The sequence below is a fragment of the Antedon bifida genome, chromosome 5, assembly GCF_963402885.1.
Source record: "Antedon bifida chromosome 5, ecAntBifi1.1, whole genome shotgun sequence".
Taxonomy (NCBI): Eukaryota; Metazoa; Echinodermata; class Crinoidea; order Comatulida; family Antedonidae; genus Antedon; species Antedon bifida.
In genome coordinates this window covers 23,079,920-23,100,694 of record NC_136230.1, presented here as the reverse complement: position 1 = coordinate 23,100,694, position 20,775 = coordinate 23,079,920, and the positions used below count along the sequence as shown (strand labels likewise).

Below are 20,775 nucleotides of genomic sequence, written 5' to 3'. Positions count from 1 at the left end.
GAAATCTACAGAATAAAGTATTCAGGTGCTTTGCTGATAGTGTGATGTGGTGTACTAGTGGGAGGTGGTGTACTAGTGGGAGCTGGTGTACTAGTGGGAGCTGGTGTACTAGTGCGAGCTGGTGTACTAGTGTAATGTGGTGTGCTAGTGCGAGCTGGTATACTAGTGTAATGTGGTGTACTAGTGCGAGCTGGTGTACTAGTGTAGTGTGGTGTACTAGTGCGAGCTGGTATACTAGTGCGAGCTGGTATTCTACTATGATGAGCTTGACTTTCTGCCTGTTGTTGGTTTGTTGGGTAGTAGTTTTGATGTGTAGGTCTATGCATTGTGTGGTGGTGGTATTGTTGTGGTTGTGGCGGTGGTTGTTGTTGTTGTGGTGCAAATAACTGCATGATCTGCATCATCCTCTGATGGTCTCTCTGTCTGTCTTCCTGTCGGTTTCTTTCAGCCTCTCGCGCCATGAGTTGCATCCAATCCCGGTGGTGTTGTGCTGACCTTTCAGAATGCCGCATATATCTTTCTTCTGCCTCCCTGTCTTGCTTCGCCATCTCTTTTGAAAGCATTTCAAAAGATTCCTGCAATTTTGTTTTTTTTCGCTTTCGACGGGGCTGCTCATTTCCTAACAAATTATAGAAAATAATTGTAAAAAACTGAATAAATTCAAAATGAGTGGGAAGCTGTATATCAATGTTCCAATTTGTGTTGGAAATTATTAATTCTTCCTTATGTTGGGGTAGATTAATTTTATAACAAAAAGACAACTTTAGGAAAACTAAAATAAGGAAGTGGATTAATTTAACCACTATTTCGTTTTGTTTTACTTAAGTTAGGTTTAGATTAGTTATTTTACTAACCTTCATTCTCTCTAGCAAGCCTTTGTTGTTCTTGGTGAGGATTGGCCTGTCCAGGAATAGCATCGTCTTCAACATCCTGATCAGGTAGTGGTATATCATCAATATCAGATTCCTCGTCATTTTGGCTATCATCTGCAGTCACTGGTACAATTTTATAAAAAATGTTAATTTCAAAATTTTAAACTTCAGTAGAATATTATTATTAATTTTGTTGTCAAATGAACTACAATATATTGCTCTTTTTAAAAACCATGATGACCATTGTTGAACACAAATCTAGTACTACTGTGTATGTTAATCAGGTTGCATATTTATTTATACCGTACTTCACTAAAAATTATTTTTAAATTAAACCTTGAAAAATAAGTAAATTCTTACCAACACTATCATTCTCTTCATCAACATCTTCGACATGTGGGCCGTCCTCATGCTGCTGTTCTTCGTCAGCTCCTATATTTATTAACACAATCCATGGAAAATACTATTGTTACTGTACATTTAGCACGATTCCTCTTTTTTAATTTATCCATGCCGAGGCTAGGCCTAGGCCTATTTATAGGTAGGCTCTCCATGCCTACTACTATAGCCTATAGTAGGCTATAGCTATAGGCCTAGTTATTTAATTATAAATTAAAATGTACATACCATCGGCAACTCCTACTGCCTGGTTCCTATCCATTAGATAGTGAGGGGCAGCTATGGCCCGATCTCCCAAAATTCGGTCCAAAACCTCGTAATGAGGACAAGTAATTCTGTCCCTCCCAGACTTCGAGTTGTTGTCCTTTGCAATGTTGTATTGCTTTCGGAGGGTTTTAAGTTTCGTGTTCACTTGCTTCGGAGACAAATCTACATTGTATTCCTGTTTTATTTTGTTCGAAATTTCTTTATAAATAGTGCTGTCTCTTTTATTACCCTTTAGTTTTCCTGAAAGTTTCGCTTCCCCCCACAAATTAATAGTAAAAACGGTAACTTCTTCGGTCCACATTTTCGCACGTGTGTTAAACAACTGTCGCAGCGACAAAAAATCAAAACACAACACGATGTTGACCTCATGTCACAGGTCAAAAAAAATACGGTATTTTTTATTGGCAGCAGAAAGGGGTACAGAAAATACGGTATAAATTTGTAAATACCGTATTTTATCCACAAATTTTGTGGAGAAAATACGGTATACAAAATACGGTATTTTTTTTATGAGCGCAGTTTCTGCTGCCAAAAAAATACCGTATATATACGGTATTCAAAAAATACCGTATAATATACGGTATTTACTTGGCAGCAGAAACAGGGCCTATATCAACAAATCCCTGTAGCACCACTTTTTGGGAATGTTCGTTCTGCATTATCGCTAGTAAACGAAATTTTTGTTTCGGTGAGTCATCATTCGTTTATAAGGAACAAGATTTCTTTAATGGTAGATCCGGATTTAAAATGTCTATTGTTTATGTAAAAAAAAGCATTTGCAACAACATTATCAATAAAGTATTAACAAGTATGTTCGTTCTGCTTTATCGCTAACAAAAAATATAAGTGTGGTTGATATCAATGTTGTTTAATAGAAAGGTTTACATTTTATAATAAACAATAGAAAATGTATACATGGAACCCTTTAAAACTGATGTGGCAAATGTATACATTTCCAAATGACAGACTAAGGACATTACAATTCACTCACAACTACCATTTACCATTACCGGTATCATTCTTTGGAATGTTACTATTATTATCTAATAAACATTTATAAAAAATACAATTTATGATAAATTAAACTCTATAAAGTAAATTTTGTTTGAAATTTATAGTACGTGCAGTGTTAATAATACTAATAATTATTTTATCAAAAGATTAGTACGTAGTCATTTAATATCTTCAAAATATATCCTCTTTCCAGTAAAGGTATGTTTACACTGGAATCACTACTTGGGAGACAATACTGATAACATGATGATTCAATTGTAAACAAATCGGAAAAGTAATCTTGCATTTATGATTAATTATTCAGTTCACTGACAAAAGCAGAGAGAGTGTACGCACTGAACCATCACACGTTTGTCATGCTGGTCACACAAAATAGTAAAAAAAAAAATATTTTATGCAGTAACCGTAAATATTTAAGTCAAAAATGATTTTTTTTTTCGTGGTGTATAAGTTTTTATATTTGTGCTTTTTGAACATTATTTGAAGGCAGTACAAATGAATGCATTCAAAATTAAATATCCTGAACTATCCCCTGTGGAATTTTTTAAGCATGTCTCTAAAGCTCCGACTACACTATCAAACTATTTTGACAAAAAAAGTGATATGACGTCATCGTGTCCATATGGGCACATCACATTTTTTTCACATAAAGAGTGTAGACAGAGCTTTTATATTCCAAAAACACATTATTTCTTTTAACGCAAAGTTACTAGCTCTTCAGAAGCGGTGGGGTGTATAGCAACTGTATTGTCAAAATCTTTCTTTGTTGCTCCCATTTTAATCGCCACTGAGAACCCCTGTAGCATTTCATCTACCCCCAGGCCCTGCATGTGTAGGCCTACAACCTTCTCTTCTGGCCCAGAACACACCAACTTCATAACCGTTTTCTGCTTTCTTTCGGTCACTGCAAAGTACATATTGGTGAAGGTTGACTTGTATACTTTTACTTTATCATCACCATATTTTTCTTTGGCTTCAGCTAGAACAAAAATAAACTCTTAGATGATTCTCAAAAGCATGTGTACTTACCATACATATTTCAAAATAAAGTACCTAATACTACAATGTACAATACATTTTGAAATATTGTATTCCGAACAGTTTTTATTATCTATACCATACATTTATTAAATGTTGGAATGAAGTTTAATGATTACAGATTCATTGAGGGAAGGAGTTAATAAAATATGAGAGTGGCACAATGGTAACTTTAAGAATGGACTTGCATGACAAATCCTTAGGCAAAGACACCCATTGCCTCATCCTTTAGATTGGATGTGAATACAATACATGTAACATTGGCCTATAGCATTTTAGCAATTTTATGTATTTTTATTCGTAGTTGTATATTGTCTTAATTACGCCAAGCAAAATGAATTTCCTTTTTAAGTGGACCAATAAAATATCTTGAATTTTGAATTTCACTTTTCTTTTTATTTATTTTTTATTTAAAATCTGCTTTTTATACAACCTTTTATAAACACCCAAAATAAATATAACATGCACTTATGCTTGCATGTTAATTGTTCAAGTATATACGTATATGAATGAAACAGATGAGAACAAGAACAAACACATACCTTCAGTCATGCCGATTGTTCCAATTGGTGGATGAGAGAACACAACTGTTGGGATGTTACTGTAGTCTAACTTCCAATCAGATTTGTTGTCAAATAGACGATGAGCTAACCTACGACCTGCAGCAATTGCAACTGAAAATTTAAAAAAAGTACCTTTATTGATCGAAGTTTGAGGAGGGCTAATTTTTTCAAAATTGTGCTGAATGTTTTCATTTAAAAATGTATTGTTCTCTAACAAACATGAAAAATGAATAACAATTAAAATCATACTTTGAATATGTTATTTGTAGTTTTAATAAAGGTAATCACTTCCGTGGAAAAAATAAAGAGAAAAAAATAATGTTTTTACTTATAAAATGACAAAATAATTGGTTTAATTCAATTAAAAACCCATTGGCTGGCAGTTAATTTGATAATTTTTGCTTTAAATTACAGTTTTTTCAGGTAAATACATTTGTTTTGATCCAATTTTTGTTCAAAGTCGATAACTATTCATTAAAATGACATATTCAACAACAAAATGTTAAGAATTATACATCTTTTACATAATACAGTATTATGATAAATTAGCTAGACATATTCTACACATTTTTTTTAGTTTAGATATATATTGTTCATGCTATCTTGCGAATAAACTATCACTGAAGAAAAAGACAATTTTAATGACAAATGTAGGTACAGGTATCTAGAATAAATGTACTTTTGTGGTCCTCATTTTTAGAATTGAAGAAATTTAGATTACTGTGCACGATATAATCAGCATACACAGAGAGACTGTCCCCTACTCTAGACATAGATTATTTAGTTATTTATTCAAAACAAACAGCTTGACGAGCAGTAAAAATGACGAAGCAAAATTCTTGCATACCAATCCCGATTCTTTACCATTTCACTGTCTCATAGGTCAAATGAAATTAATTTTCTGAACATCTGGTGATGTACAGGTCAAAGGTTACTATAAATGTTTGTGATACAGAAACCACAGAATTTTTCATAAACCAGCTGTAAAACATGCATTGTGTAAATTTTATTGTTGTCGTAGAAAAGTCACCATCTTAAAATATTTGTGAAATTGGTGTTTGTTCTTTGTATATGCTCCTAGATTTCAAGATCAGGAAGATGAAGGTTAATTCAAAGTCAGAAAAACATTTTAAGTGACCTCAAATAATGGTGAGAAATTACTTTCTCATAAAGTATCCCTCCTTAAAATTACTAAAAAAATGTTATTCATGAATTGCACATACCTGTACCTCAAATCTCATGATCAAGGTGTATCAACAAAGTAATTCATACATTTAAGAAAATATAGAAAAAATTAATTTATATTTTAAATTCACAAACCTGGGGTGAGCAAGAACTTCCCGCAGACATCACCAAGTGCATATATCTTATCTGCAGTTGTGTTCTGAAATTCATCAACTTTGATGTCACCCTTACTTGTAAGCTCAACACCCTGAGAAATGATATCAGTAAAAAGCACATTATAATATAATACTGCATTACATTTGTGCAAGATAAAAAAATGACTTTTATTTCCACAAATAGGCTGGTTTCAGAGCTCATTTTCAAGGGCGGATTAAAGAAATCTGGACACATTAATTCCAGGTGGTTTGGAATTTGTATAAATTATTCCATACCTGGATATATATGTAAATAATGCACTTACAACTTTATCTAAGTTTATATTTGTATTAGGAGTGCGGCCAACTGCCCAAATGACACAATCAAACCCTGCAAAAGCTCCTCGACTTGTAGTGTACGTCAGACTACCATCAGCCTCTTTTGATAAGGAAACAGACTGGAAAAAATAATAATAATAATTAGTCTAGACATTAATTCAAAAGACGTTCGATTGCTACACTGCAAATCCATACTGGAGTGTAAGCCCACACTGTGTACATTTTTCTGGTGGGGTCCAGGCCACACTAGGGTTGAAGCATACAACGGGGTGGATACCCACGCTGAGGACGAAGTCAACACTAGGGTACAAGTCACATTAGGGCATGATCACTGGGGTGAAAGTTCACACTTTGGTATAAGTCTACTCTGAGTGCATACTCTTACTGGGATTCGATTCCACTCCAGGGTACAAGCCCACACTGGGGTGCATGCTCACAGCGGGGAGTATACTCAAACTGGGGAGCAGTGATTGTTATTTGTGCATGAAGTGCATGCACTAACAGGATTGTTATTTGTATTTACATCACATACCAAACTATACATCAATATTAAAGTAATGCCTATGTATACCTTGACCTCATATAACCAAACCAGGATACAGATTATGGTTTCTAAAGCTTAACTAATACCACACAAATATGAATGACTTTCACATTTTAAAAAGATTGTGCATCAATTAATTTATACTTATAGAATCTATTTTGGGTGGATATTCTTTGCTATAGTTTATTTTAACTAGAGGGTGAGCTCGCTTCGCTCGCTCCCCCTCTAGGAAGTGTAGACGATGGTTCTCGGAATGATAATGTTCTCCTTATACGTTTTCTGTCGGTTACCATTATTGAAAATGCTTGACATTCGTAAAACTAAACTACTTTGTTTCACAGTGTTTTAGATGATTAATAACATTTTAAAGTATAGTTTTTATTGTTTGGTGGGGCCCTTTGGGGAGGCGGAGGTCATTTGAGGGAGGTGCTTATTCGAGGGATATATGTTAAATTTTTTAGTTTTAATAATATGGTAACATTTATAATCAAATGAAATCCTCTAATAGATATGAAAAGTGCTAAAAAAGAATAACAAATGCTTGGTAAATTGTAGATAACAGTGCGGAGAATTCTACTACAAATAGTATAATTGTGTTATTAATATGTGGATGGACGTTTATTAGATAGTTGGGTTGGGGGGGGGGTTATTATTCAAAGTGATGTTTTATTGGAGAGGCGTTTATTCAAATGAATACCATCCTAATAATTATTAATACATTATTTAATTTAATCATCTTTTGAAACTAACTGCCGTGACAGAGTGGGCCCAAGAAAGAAGACATTACGGCTTGCAACATGGGCAGACATCTCGGTCCTAACGGGACACAGGAAGATAGCCTACAGTTATTCCTGCAAGCTTACTCAATAAAACTCAGCTATCGGGATTTCACTCGAAAAATGTCTTATCATCAAATCTCCCTATGTAATTATATAATACTATTCCCCACAATATATTCTGATTCTTTATGGCGTATATTTAATTTGATCTTTATTAATTTGCAGTATAATTCCTATTATTTAACTACTGTACCTTCACACGCGCGGTATGTTTTAAAAAAAAACAAAAAACTGAAATGGCTATGACTAATGGCCAACTTAAGCTCCAGTCCTACTATCTGATTTTTTTTTTCGTCTTCCAAAGGGACACTGTATTGATTGATGGAAAGTGCCTGTTTCCAGTCACCTTTAGGGTCAAATCTATTATTTTAACTGCTCCCTTGTGTATAAAAGAGAGAAAATTTTTGACACCAGGTTGTTGCAAGGTGAACTTATCTTAAACCCGGAAATTACTTTGACCGGGAAGAATTGAAATTGAGGTGAAAATCTAATGTTGAAATCATAAATTTTGTTAAAAAACTCTTTATAATATCTTCCTAAGATAGAAACATGGAACAATAGCGTCGATGTGAACACTAATGTTATCAAATCTACGTTTCGCGGTACATCTCAGATAGATAAGGTAGGTATCCAAGGCGGAGATTTGTACCGAAGTTTTTGCATTGTGCTCGCCTATGTCAGAATTAACCATAATTTATATATAGATACATGCTTAGTATGTTAACACTATGTAAATACCAACAATTATAATAAGGTATTGCTCGAGTTGAGTATGCATACTTACAGTGCTGTTGGTTACTAAATTCATTCCTGAATTCTTTACTTCTTCTGTGCAGTTGTCACTAATCAGACTATCAAAGGTTCTCAAAACCTGGGGAAAAAAAGGATTAAATATAAAAACAGATTTTCAATGCTGAATATTAATGTATCCATGAACTGTGCGTGAGTGGGATAATATACCTGTAATAAATTTGTCATGTCATTCTATATATGAAAATATATGAGGAATATGATTTGTTGTATGTGTGAGAATCTAATGGTAATATTAGTTCATTCTCAATTGACATACTGTACTGTATTGGTCCTAAAACACCACAAGGCTATACATAATAGTAACAGGCATGCCCAGGTTTTTAGACGCTGATGCTTTTTAGTACTCTAGAGGGTTAAGCATGTGTGTTATAGCATTGGGTGGAGTGTGGTGTTTAGGACTCATCTATAGGCATCTCACTATTGTGAGGGCAATTTTCCCTCTTTTCAGCCACTGAAAAATGTGACCTTGATGAATCTAACAATGAGTAATTGTCTGCACACAGACTCACTTTTCATAGATATTTTTTACCTTTTCTTTTCGAATAAACAAAGAAACATCACTTCCTAGTTCTTGTAGTATGCCTGCTAATTCGACAGCAATATAACCAGCTCCTACAACAGCAGTTTTTCTGTGAAAAGAATGACAGCAAAATATATTTTACCATTAAAATGTTCTTGGAATTTACCTTTAAAGATGTATTGTCCCCCAAAAACATGAAATTTAGTTATTTTGTAGTTTTAATAAAGTGAATTACTTCCGTAGAAAAAAAAACGGAAAAAATAATGTTTTCACTTATAAAATAACATGATAAATGGTTAAATTCAACCAAAAATCCATTGGCTGGCAGCCAATTTGACCATTTTTTGCGTTAAATTCCAGTTTTTTCAGGTAAATAAATTTTTTTTCGATCCAATTTTTGGTCGAAGTCAATAACTATTATGTGACATTAAAATGGCCTATTCAACAACAACAATTTTTTTAAATTATTTTTCAGGGGGACAATACATCTTTAAAGTAAACAAGGTTTGAGATGAAAATATTTTGTTCAAAGTGTGCCAATAAAAGTGGGTGGAGCTATGTTCCCTTTTATTTATTTTACCATTTTCATTCCTACAATGCCTTTTTTTCATTTTATTTAATATCAAAATCGCAGTCAAAGCTGAATTAATCTTTAAAATTGTAAGAATCATAAATTGTACTTACTTTGGTAAATCTTCTAGTTCAAAGAAGCCATCACTTGTCATACCAAGTTCAGCTCCTGTTTATACAACAATGTAAACAAAAATAATATTATAAAATTATAATTATCAAAAAATATATATATAATATATATTATAATTGTATATAATAAAAATATTTAATGAAATATTGAAAATAAAAAGCTTTTTTATATTGCTACTAGGCCTATTGCTAATAATTATTTGAAAACAGCATTTGATCAATCATTTCTCTGAAAATGTTAAACTAAAACTCAGTCCACACTATTTAGTGAATGTGCCCAAATATGGTAGTGATGTCATTATCATGTCCTTATATGGGAAAATAACATTTTATTGTCACATGAAGTTTGATAGTGTAGACAGAAATTAACATGTATGAGAGAATAAGCTCATTGGTCTTGGGCTTTGTTTCCACTCTCCACCAGGTATGTAAGTGCAAGGCAAGCAATTTGACCAGCAACAGTTTGGATAACCAATCGCTTGGTCAAATTACTTGCGTTGCACTTAACATCCTTGTGTTGCCTCCTCAGTGGGATTAACCATGACCACAATGCATGCAAGTGTAAAAATGGGCATTTTTTTTAGAGGTTGTTTTGAAATTTTACGGTAGATTTTGTTTAGTATACAGTAGTAAGAAAAAAGCTAATTACCTGGAATGTTAGGTACAACCGGTTCTCCTCCCGTAGCAATCATAATGTGTTTACCCGTGTAGAGCTGATCACCGACCTGAATGCATCGGTCACTTGTAAATGAAGCATGGCCACGAATCACGTCAACTTTTGATTTTCCTAGGTTTTTGTCATAGATTCCATTTAGCCGTACAATGTATGCATCACGACTTTGTTTTATTTTACTTTGAAAAAAAAAAGATACCTTTGTTGTAAAATGTTGTAAAAATCATCCTTTTTCCATTTTTTAAACTTTTTTTACATTTAATTATTTATAGTAATTATCGTGAAATCTGAAATTTATTAAGTTGTCATTGGAAACATAATACTAAAGATTTTGTAATACAGTATTAGGAGAAATCACAGATTTTAATTAAATATCAAGATTAAAAAATAATTTACAAAAGTTTTCATTTGAAAATAATTTTTTCGGGGGGACAACATCTTTAAAGTAGGTTTAGTCCGGAGGTGGTCTCCTCAGGTGGGCAACTTCATACCTCCAGTTGAATCCTTTCTTCTCAATATCAAATCCATAATCTTTTGAATCATGCAGCATCTCTGACTGCATTGCAGCCATAAACATTACTTTTTTTGGTACACATCCTACATTCACCTGTACAAAAAATAATTAGTATGTGCCATTATCTGTTTGTGTGGCACTGATGTGAAGTTCAGTGACTCGGCTGTACTCATCAGTACTTTTTTTAATTAAATTTGTTTAAACCGGTTGTGAGCGCTGTTACACTAAAAATGTATACAAATATGGAAAACACAGCATAAAACCTTGGAATAAAAAAGATGGTGGTGAGACGATAAGATCAATAATAAAGCATATCTTATGGAGCTCTAATACAAAATACCAGAATATATTATTGCAAACGATTTCATCTGTAAACTATTCCTTCCATAGAAAATTTTCTAGTTTTGTTTCTCGGTCTCTTCCCCCACCCCACCACTGGACTGGATGGCCTCCATCTATATCATCATGTGGATTTAACTGTAGTTTATGATTATTTTGCTCTAGGCCCAGACTATACAATATATTGTTTCTAAGGATATAGAACTATATTTAAACAATGATATCTTGGCTAGGCTACCTACACATGTTCCACCCAGTCGGCTGTGCTCGATCACCGCAGCATTAACACCAAACTCTGCAGCCCTGCGTGCACTAGAAATGCCACCCGATCCGCCACCGATAACCAAATAATCGTAGCTTTTGACTGCTGCCATTACTGAACTTGTCGACGAAAAAGGTCTTTTTAAAACATTGATCATCTGAAATGAACCTAAAAGCTAGGTGCGGTATCGTTTTGTTAACAAAAATTGCTGAGTAACGGCGGCTTAGAATTGTTTACAATCTGAAAGTACTTGACCTGGATATATGTGCAGTCAACCATATCTACCCACGTGATTTTTCATATTTGCATAAAATACTTGCTGTATTTAATAATTGGGACTTGGTTTATTTATACAGTATTAAGGTACCATGACTACCACAGAAAAGTCCAAGTATTGTGAAAAACAGGAAAATATCCCATCAATATGTTATTTGAAAGTGCTGAGAAGAAAATAATTAAATGATAAAATGATGATGATAAACACTCTAAACTAAGACAAAATGTAACACAAGATTAAAAAAAGTATTCTGGTAATCATCAATTTATTAATAATTGTACGAAAACTATACACATAGAGAAGTATTCAGTATTTTATATTATTATTAAACAATTCTGGGGAATTTACAATTTTCAAGTAAGTGAACTTAAATTCTGAGCAAAATTACATTATTATTACACAAAGAATAACAACAGAAAGAACTCTGTTGATGGTTAAGACTAAAAATATCAGTTGAAATTTAATGTGGGGGAGGGGGATCCTTACAATTTTATTTTAAGACAATTAATCCATGGCTATAATTATATTTACATGTTCAACATTATTTAAAAATTAGTCTATTCCTCACATATAGCAACCAATTAAACATTATTCATTATCATTTTAGATATACAGTAGTATCATTTTTTAACAAATTCCCCCCCACACCCCAAACACATAGTTTACATGAAAAAACATCTATGGTATAAGAAATACTACATGTTCAAGATCAATCAACACAATTTGATAATTTATTATATTAGAAGGCTATAAAAAAATGTTGTAACCATTTCCATGCATAACCACAAAATCCCTAAAGGTTAATACACACACTGGTCCCTTCAAAATGCTACATCCACCAAGATTATAAGGGGTCGCAAACAAAATCAAGAAAATATGGCAAAGGTTTTCAGTGTGTTATAAAATTATGCCGTATACTTTATGGTTGATGTTTAAATCTTAATTTAGTTATTGCATATAAAAACACACCATTTTATTGGTTGGTTTAAATGTAATGTACTGTATTATTTTTTATTTATCTCACGACTTGTGAGCGTGCACCTTTTGTAACTTCTCTATTATGCAGCCTAGTCAGAAGGTGTGTTATAAAACAAATATTTGATGTACAGGTTGGAATCGCTTTGTAAAATAGAAAGTCTATATTTCAATTGATGAAAATATTATATCAATTCCACTAAAAAATATTCATTATTTGCATACTGAATATTATGATACTGTATATAAATCCCCTCAAACTTTGATTGTAAAAAGATTCTCAAACAATCGACTGAGATTAACCTCCGAGTAACCACTTTGTCGAACAGCGCAGTCTGTTGTCTGTAGAAGTCTGTCATATGCATTGCGCACTTCAAGATTTCTTTCAAAAATTTGTTTAGTCACACCTGTAAAATAATTATAAAATTATAAATTTCTGTTAGAAAGTTTGGCCTAGTTAATGACTATACCCTGACTAAAGTCACCAAGCAAGAATGTAGATGTTTGGAACAACTCAACAAAAAGTTTGAAAAGGCAGAAGCAGATTCTATTAAACATTTTGGAAATACGCCGAATGTTTTACCATTTTTTAAGTAGTCTGCTTTTATGGATTTTTTCGACAGCGTTTCCAACTTTCGTACTGTAAGTTAAGGTGATATCGTGAATAATGTTGCCGAACTTCCGGCAACGTTATTCACGATATAACAAAGCAGAGGCTGATACAAACTACTTAAAAAATATTCAAAAAAAAACACTCTTTATTTTTTTTAAAAGCAATACATTTTTATAGTCCTCATGAGTATTTTGTAGTGTATTTCTTTTATATTTGTTCTGTTGCCCGTTTAATATTTTTGTTATGTTTTGTTATGTTTATGACAGAAATTAACTTTCTTATAGTTTCTCATGTCTTCAATCAATTCAAATCACTGTGCTGAGTTAAAAGAATACATTTTTTCTCTGTATACAATGTTCATTAACTTAATGAAATGAGTGTTTACCTTTGTCCTTATTTATTTCAAGGGCATGATGAGTATCAAAGATAAATTTGAAATATCTTAGCTGAGTGTACAGTGCTTTGCTAGTGTACTGAAAACAAACAATCATCATATTAGAAAAACAGGGTTAGAAATTATTTTCTTTATTCACTGGCAAACCTTTGATTGTAGCTAAAATAAAGTAGATTTAACTATGTATATTGGTTGCCACATGGGCACTCCTTAGAATACAGCTGGTATAACAACTACAAGATTTGAAAATAAAAAATATATAATGCACCATCAGTAGTTAAATTAGGTTTCTAATTTGGAAGTGACAGTTTATAAATTGTTTGTTATTGTTAATTATTTTGATATACTGGCCAACTTCTTCAGTAAAAGACTGGTCTCATAGAGGGTCAGTGGCTGTGATGTACTAGTACATCGAGGTAACCCCTACTTATCTCGAAAGATGTACTAGGTGCAAATGAGCTAGATGTGTACACTAGACCTACGGTTTATAGTCCTTATCCGAGATTCGCTCTACCACCAGAACCATAGAGAGCGAGTGCGCCTTGAACCCTTGCCAATGAATGAATTTTAACAATTGTTATATGTAATAAGCTAAGTGTTAAAAAGTAATCAGTTAACTAACCTCGGGCTTGAGTAGAGCTCGTTGGCAAACTGGGCATGGAAGGCCATGGCGTTGTGGATTTATGGGAACACATCGTGTACGGTGAGCACATGAGGAATCCTCACACACCAACCAACCCTGGCAAATTAAAATAAAACCACTTTTATTCTTGTATAAACTGCTGTCGATTCAAATAGGGTACACAATTCTTTGTCTCATGCACATGATCAATATATATGTACACAGAATAAACAACTTTATGTCACATCCGAAGAACGAGGCAACATAAAAGTATCTTGCCTAAAGGATACAAGCAATATGGCACAGACAGGTTTCAAACCCATGCTATTCTGATATCCCTTGTTAAGCTCTGCCTACACTATCAAACTAGTTTGACTTAAAAAGTGCCAAATATGGTAGTGTTATGATGTAATCGTGTATATATATGGGCACATCACCATTGTTTTGTCACATAAAGTTTGATAGTGTAGACAGAGCTTTACGCCATATCGCTCTCTGAAAGATCCATACAGCACATGATATTCTAAAAGGGTCTACTGGGCCCAAATGTTAAACTTTGGTGTTCTGTTTCAATGTGGTTGCTCAAAGCATATTAGCAAGACGTAAACAAATAAAGTTACATACAACTACTTACATCATAGTACTTAGCCACACATCTGCGTATCATCACACGTATTTGGTTTTTCATTTGCGCTTCATATTTGTACAGAGGCTTCCCACACTCCTCATTTGAGCATGCTTCTAAACGGCAGGAATTCTTTACAAAATGAAGAAATAATGAATCATGGTTAGTTACATGCCTTACCACGCTAAGGGCCCCAAGTTAAAATCAAGTGACTGTATTCGCCAATCACACTTAAGTGATATATTTCACTTAAGTAACAATAATAAATATTACTTCTTGTCTTAAAGATGTATTGTCCCTTTGACTAAGTCCAAAAAAATAAAAAATAAAACATTTCGAAAAAAAGTGAGTCATTTTGAAGTATCATAATAGTTATTAACTTTCACCAAAAATTAGTCGAAAAAAAAAAATGTAACTGAAAAAATAACTTTGACTTCCAGTCAAAGTTTTCGATCAAAACATATCTCATAATGCAACAGGCTTGTTTGGCTACTCTGTATGCATTAATCATAAAACTTCCTCGCGATCTGTGTGTGCATAATGCATACTCGTGGTTTGAAACCATTGTTTACTTTCGCTCGCAACGATTTTCCAGATGAAATGTAATCAATTAATTTACCTGTTAATTACGTAAACTTGTTGTTTTTGGCTCGAATTTTCGACTTAAAGTGAATAACTTTAATATTACTTTGATATGGCCAATTTAAATTTAGAATATTTTGACCTTCATTTTTTGTGTTTCAAGGGACAATACATTTTAAAGTGGTATTCACATTTTCAAATTCTAGGTGCAAGTATTTCCATTAGCCTAAGTGTGATATTACACTTACAGAGCTCGTAATTACAGTATCAATTATATTTTGTTTTTTACAGGCAGGACAGACAAATTTGAACAATTCAGTGTCTTTGTATTTCTCTTCATCTGTCATTTGGGCCTCAAAGCCTTCATAAGCATCATGATCAACCTCTTGTTGCCTTAGGGCCTGCTTGTAACCAGAAGGGTCCAGGCCTAGAAAAAAAACATGTATAGGGAAAACATGATTAGGTCATGCATTATAGTTTGGAATAATATAGCTTGTGTTTCGCTTATTATTGTTTGTATGTTCTAATAAGTTTAGATTTACATTTGCTAAAATTGTAACAGTCAATAGTAGTTGGTTTAGTGACTTTTAAAATTGATATTTGCATGCAATCAATCAAGGTACTTTAGGGTCACAGTAAAAAAGCAGAATGCCTCAGGTTATTCTTTTAGGCCTGCTTTGATATTTTTTAAATGAGAAGCTCCACTGCTACCGGGTAGGCCTGAAGGAAAAGTTAAGTCACTGCATCTCTCTACGCATAGGCCTAGAATTCAGGGGACATGGATGAATTTATTGAAGTATTCAATACATACTATGAAATTGAACATTATTATGGAAATCCTTGCCCCATTAGTGCTCCCATAACATTTTGCTCTGCCTCTCTTTGTAGGGAAATAAACACTCACCCAGACACTCTGCAATATGAGCAGCATCTGTGCCATCAATAGGGTCACATAACCGAGACACGACTGGGTGTACTTGTTGTGATAAATAGTATTTGACATCAATTTTTAGATGACTCTGTTTCTTTGCTTCATCTGGATGGTATGCTCTCTGACTTGCCGGTAATGCTGAACCATCCTAAATGGAAAAAAAAATAAATAAAACTAAAAATGGTTTTCAAACTGTACAATAAATTAGCAAAACAGTTGTTTTTTTCGGACATTTTTTAGTATAATTCTGGTCATTTTGATACCTTGCAACGACAACCCAAATAACCAGACACAACCCTTGCTAACTAATTCTTAGCAATCTGGAATTCGGTAGGTGCTTTGTCAAGTTTAAAGTTTATGAATATGATTCTAGGCAAGGCCTGGTTCACAAACAATCAATATATTCGAACTGTTTATGTATTCAAAAACTTCTTTATCAGTTCAATCCAACTAATAGCTTACCTCACATATGACGTAAGCCACCGTGTCACCAGCTCCCACTTCTTTGCCACCTTGAGAATTCATCCAGAGGGCTACATGGACATGTGGTAGACTTTTCTTGTCTGGATAATCTTTAGGAGATTTTGTTAAACTCTAGAAACAAAATTGTTTAACTGATAATTTAATATATATATAAATATTAGTAAAAAGGTTTATCTCGATCTCTGTATAGTAATCAAATTTTTCTTTTGGATGATTAAGCTGCATCATTGACTAGTGAAAGCTAGAGTAAAGACGTAAGTTTTACCATTTTTATTTGCCTTTGGATCATCCAAAGGAAAAATTATTTGAATATATATAAATAAGTGGGAGTAACTTAAAATAATAATAATAATAGTAACCAATGAAAAATAACCATAAGTGAGAATAGGCTAGAGCCCAAACAGATTCTGCATTCACTCCATACAATACAAACAGTTAAAATCTTATATACAAGAAAATTTAATTATAGCGGCAAAGACTGCCCTACACACAAATTTCATGTTTAGGGCATGGTTGATCAGATAGTGGTACTGCAAAGAAAACTAACTATTATAAATTAGAACCCCTATCAAGGGGAAAACTTTGGGACCCGACATATTGTAGTGTCCCTTAAATAGGGGTTGGCCAAAATATATTGTCCTTGTCCGTTTCACAGGAAAGTTTCCCGTAATAGGTGTTCTCTTAATAGTGGAGGGATATTAATGTAATAAATATCTAAACATATAATTATATTTAATAACGAATTACAATATTTCATTTATGTTCGTCGAATCATGAATATTTAATACTAACCTTATGTATCTCATACATATGCATAGGTATTTTGTTGTTTTTGACCTTCTCCCCAACATCAATCAAATGTGTGTGGATGTTCTCGACTATGGTCTCTCTAGAATCTGCTGATAATATCTGGCCAATGACATAGCTAAATTTAAAGTATAAATATTGAGACTTACTAACAATTAACTGTAAACTTGGATGAGTGAGGCAACTGTTGTCCCATTACACACATCATATCCACCAAGTGAACACATTGCACATTGAAAATAAACCCAAACTCACTTTCCAACTTCTTTGGCAATTCCACTCCAATCTCTCCTCACAATATCAAGACCTTTTAATTCCTGTGTTGTCGTCAATTTTCCATCTGCAGATTTTTGAACAGCGAGGGCAGCATACCTGATAAAAACATGTTATAAAGTAATTTTGAATAAAACAAATGTTTAAAATATCGCTTTCAGTACAGGCTTGGATTCTACACGATGATGTAGGTACAATGCTAGTGAGTTAACCAATAATAAGACAGTTGGATAAGCGATCGGGTTGTGATTCGTCAAATTATTTGCATTGCACTTACGCCCTTGTACCTGGTGGCGTTTATGTACCTGTGTTGCGCTTACGTATCTGCGTTGCGCATACATACCTGCGTTGCACTTATGTTCCTGCATTGTGCTTAGGCCACTGGTTGCGCTTACATGTTTTAGTGTTCAAAAAAGAAATACTTACTTTTTCTTCTTTAGTAAGAGCATAGATTTAAATACTCCATCTATGTCAATTTCAAGAAGTCTGTATAGTCTGTTGACCTCATTTTTCACTTTGTTGCCCAGCTTGTAGACTTCATCTATATCATTTGTATTCGTGTTGATCATGATTGAATCGGTATCGCCGTAAATCACATCAAGATTCATCTAAAACAAATACATAAATAATACATATACAAATAAAATAATAATTAACAATCCACTAAAAATAATTTTTATTGCTAGTATTGTTTCACACTTATAACAAACATTTAAAACAGAGGCTTTTTAAAATGCTGCAATACCTTCTCCACCAGCTCCTTTGTCTTCATAAGAATCTATAAAACAAAATAAAAATAATTTTCAGTTATTAAAAATAATAGAAACTTTTTATTTTTATTGATGTATTAATATTAATGTATCAATGTGCATAAGGGTTAAAAAATATACTAATTCCAATGTTCTAGTCATTTTTAAATTGAAAGTTTCCTAATAAGGCAAATGGCTAAAAAATAGTAAAATAAATAAATAATAAATATTACTACCGGATTTAAAAAAGTACACTAGTTAGTTAATGTTCTTGCCACTAACACATTGAAAATGATTACAAATATGAAAAGATTTACCTCACGACCTTTACCCGTAACCATGGCAGCCAGTGGCTTTGCGTAAAATCTAGAATGAGAAAATCCCAGGCAACCGTACATACTATTGGCTGTGAGCTTAAGAGCCTTCTGTCTGATGTCATACTGAAAAAAAATAAGAAGGAAACATATATGAACATCTCATGATTTTTAGAAATTAGAATAAAACAACTTCCTTACAGGTTTTCTAATTAACAAGCAAGCAATATTTACAAGGTAGGTATATCTTCTTTCCCAATGGAAATTGGTATTTGTAGGCTGTCCAATGAAAGTCAAACTTGGTATAAAGGAGCTTCCACTGAGCAGATAGATACCATGAGACCATTCATGTTACCATTCAAAACACCAGATTGCATAACAACTTTAGGACATATATCTATATATAAAACCAGCACAATTCTTATTGCTAAATACGCAAATCAATTTACCTGAACTTTGAGGTCGTTACTAATATTCTTGTCTTTCATTAATGATTTAACTTGCCGCCGACGTTCTACAAGTTTACGAATTTCAGTTGGAAGGATTCCTGGTTCTAAATTAGCTGGAGGGGGTTCTGGAAACCAATCTTCATCATCAGCCTAAAAAGAAGAAAAGACTTTAAAATGCGACAGAACCAGAATGTTACACAATCAAAAATGTTGATCCTAAACAGTTTTTATGTTTTATGTAATTTAATTATAATATTTTGTTATGCAATTCTGGACCAGAAAAGTCCAACTCGTTTACTGTACCTGTGATTCTGGTGGCGTACGATCAATTGTTGTAAAGCAAATATTATACTCTTGTATGATAGATGGATACAGACTGTTGAAATCCAATAATAAGATATACTTGTCATAAAAACCTGTAGAAGAAATAAGAAGTGGAGTGAACTAGCTGGTATGATGGCCATCTTCAACTACATAGCTTTACATTTTATCTAGGTCTGATGAGACACATAAGGGAGTTCTTTGAGATTAAGATCCCATTTACACTTCCAATTAGGTCCTGGGCCACTCCATGATCGGGTCTAGATTAGATTGTTTGGGTCCGATCCAGCGTGTTTACACTTGCCTTCCAAACCATTGGTAACGCCTTACAGCAGGAGCCGACCCAAACATACCTTGAGAGGCAGCCCAGGTCAACATCCGCCACAGATGGCCGACCGAACTGAAAATTAATTAATTGATTGCCGACTCAGATCCAGCTCAAATTTTGAGCATAAATGGGGGGTCTTAGTTTTAGCGAGTATATTTATTTATGTGACAAGGACTGCCACTAATCAATTCTAATAATCACAACAAATGACATTTTCAAGATCGACTGTTTAAACTTGCCTTTCTTTGGATCCAACACAAGGCCACCAGAATAAGCTGGCTTCTTACGTCCTTTTTTAGGTTGTGCAATTTCTTCATCATTCTCCTGCTGTAAGTAGAAAAAAAAGATGTGTTTGAAAATGCATAGTGTTAGTTCTGTTGTAGAAATGCTCATGTTTTACTTCAAAACAACTTACCACTGGTTGGACTTTCTTCTTAAATGATTTATCAGGGTATATGAAACCTTTCTCATGGAATGCATGTAAAAGTAGGTATTCATTCCTCTCAGATCTTCCACCCATCAATGTCCTTGACTGTAAACATACAAAAATATACAAATGATAAATGTATACGCATGGGGAAAATAATTCACTAGTTGACGATTTAATCCAGCTGCATGGAATATACTCTGCATGAGTGAACATCAGTAGTGTAAGGGTTTAAGGATGATACTCAATTTGACTATGGCTAGAGGGGCTTCACTGTTCATTTTATTCCTTACCATAACATTTCCACATATCGTGGTGATCTGAAGGGACAACGGTAAAACATTCAGTTCACACATGATGCGTAGAATTAACGATGCGTCAACCCAGGTCTGCTCTACAAGGTACATTAACTGCTTGGAAGACCTACAAAAAATAAGATATATATTTAAATTAGTTATGCCAAGTGTATGTTATTGGCATGGTAAATTTATAATTTGACTTTTGTAAATATTGGAAAATCCCTTCTTTGGGATACTCCTATTAAGGGGACACTTTCCTGTGAAATGGTATGGTAAACTTCTATCCAGG

The 20,775-nt window shown here is 33.5% G+C and overlaps 3 protein-coding genes across 4 annotated transcripts in view; all 3 read right to left on the bottom strand.

The window, feature by feature from the left end:
• Positions 1-5: 5 nt before the first annotated feature.
• Positions 6-2,077, bottom strand: LOC144843428 (uncharacterized). Its single transcript, XM_078700213.1, has 4 exons — positions 1,500-2,077; positions 1,233-1,304; positions 855-995; positions 6-619 (listed from the first exon to the last, which is right to left on the bottom strand). Exons 1-4 carry the CDS (start codon positions 1,837-1,839, stop codon positions 6-8), a joined length of 1,167 nt encoding a protein of 388 aa, XP_078556339.1. The 5' UTR covers positions 1,840-2,077.
• Positions 2,078-2,367: 290 nt separating this feature from the next.
• LOC144843743 (glutathione reductase, mitochondrial-like) lies at positions 2,368-11,262 on the bottom strand. The gene is made up of 10 exons (XM_078700666.1): positions 10,998-11,262; positions 10,394-10,509; positions 9,879-10,081; positions 9,212-9,266; positions 8,537-8,636; positions 7,979-8,065; positions 5,799-5,930; positions 5,474-5,585; positions 4,133-4,264; positions 2,368-3,531 (listed from the first exon to the last, which is right to left on the bottom strand). Exons 1-10 carry the CDS (start codon positions 11,172-11,174, stop codon positions 3,248-3,250), a joined length of 1,398 nt encoding a protein of 465 aa, XP_078556792.1. The 5' UTR covers positions 11,175-11,262; the 3' UTR covers positions 2,368-3,247.
• Positions 11,263-11,548: 286 nt separating this feature from the next.
• Positions 11,549-20,775, bottom strand: part of LOC144842038 (DNA polymerase alpha catalytic subunit-like) — a 45,975-nt gene continuing 36,748 nt past the window's right edge. For both annotated transcript variants that reach the window (XM_078698378.1, XM_078698377.1), the window contains 17 exons: positions 20,481-20,610; positions 20,176-20,292; positions 20,000-20,087; positions 19,415-19,527; positions 19,112-19,261; positions 18,666-18,788; positions 18,345-18,377; positions 18,026-18,207; positions 17,582-17,698; positions 17,312-17,444; positions 16,499-16,630; positions 16,010-16,184; positions 15,354-15,532; positions 14,533-14,655; positions 13,899-14,015; positions 13,268-13,355; positions 11,549-12,676 (listed from right to left, as the gene is read on the bottom strand). In XM_078698378.1, coding sequence (XP_078554504.1) covers positions 12,525-12,676; positions 13,268-13,355; positions 13,899-14,015; positions 14,533-14,655; positions 15,354-15,532; positions 16,010-16,184; positions 16,499-16,630; positions 17,312-17,444; positions 17,582-17,698; positions 18,026-18,207; positions 18,345-18,377; positions 18,666-18,788; positions 19,112-19,261; positions 19,415-19,527; positions 20,000-20,087; positions 20,176-20,292; positions 20,481-20,610 — 2,152 coding nt within the window. In that variant the 3' untranslated portion in view covers positions 11,549-12,524. The remainder of the gene's footprint in view (positions 12,677-13,267; positions 13,356-13,898; positions 14,016-14,532; positions 14,656-15,353; positions 15,533-16,009; positions 16,185-16,498; positions 16,631-17,311; positions 17,445-17,581; positions 17,699-18,025; positions 18,208-18,344; positions 18,378-18,665; positions 18,789-19,111; positions 19,262-19,414; positions 19,528-19,999; positions 20,088-20,175; positions 20,293-20,480; positions 20,611-20,775) is intronic.

Bases quoted from the DNA above. Each gene is read 5' to 3' on its own strand.
- LOC144843428 (XM_078700213.1), bottom strand. From the start codon at position 1,839: ATGTGGACCGAAGAAGTTACCGTTTTTACTATTAATTTGTGGGGGGAA. The intron at 996-1,232 runs GTAAGAATTTAC...AAATTGTACCAG, and splicing joins TGAAGAGAATGATAGTGTTG to TGACTGCAGATGATAGCCAA. The intron at 620-854 runs GTTAGTAAAATA...ATAATTTGTTAG, and splicing joins GCTTGCTAGAGAGAATGAAG to GAAATGAGCAGCCCCGTCGA.
- LOC144843743 (XM_078700666.1), bottom strand. From the start codon at position 11,174: ATGATCAATGTTTTAAAAAGACCTTTTTCGTCGACAAGTTCAGTAATG. The intron at 8,066-8,536 runs GTAAAAAATATC...TTTTTTCCCCAG, and splicing joins TGTTTATTCGAAAAGAAAAG to GTTTTGAGAACCTTTGATAG. The intron at 5,931-7,978 runs GTAAGTATGCAT...TATTTTTTCCAG, and splicing joins ATTTAGTAACCAACAGCACT to TCTGTTTCCTTATCAAAAGA.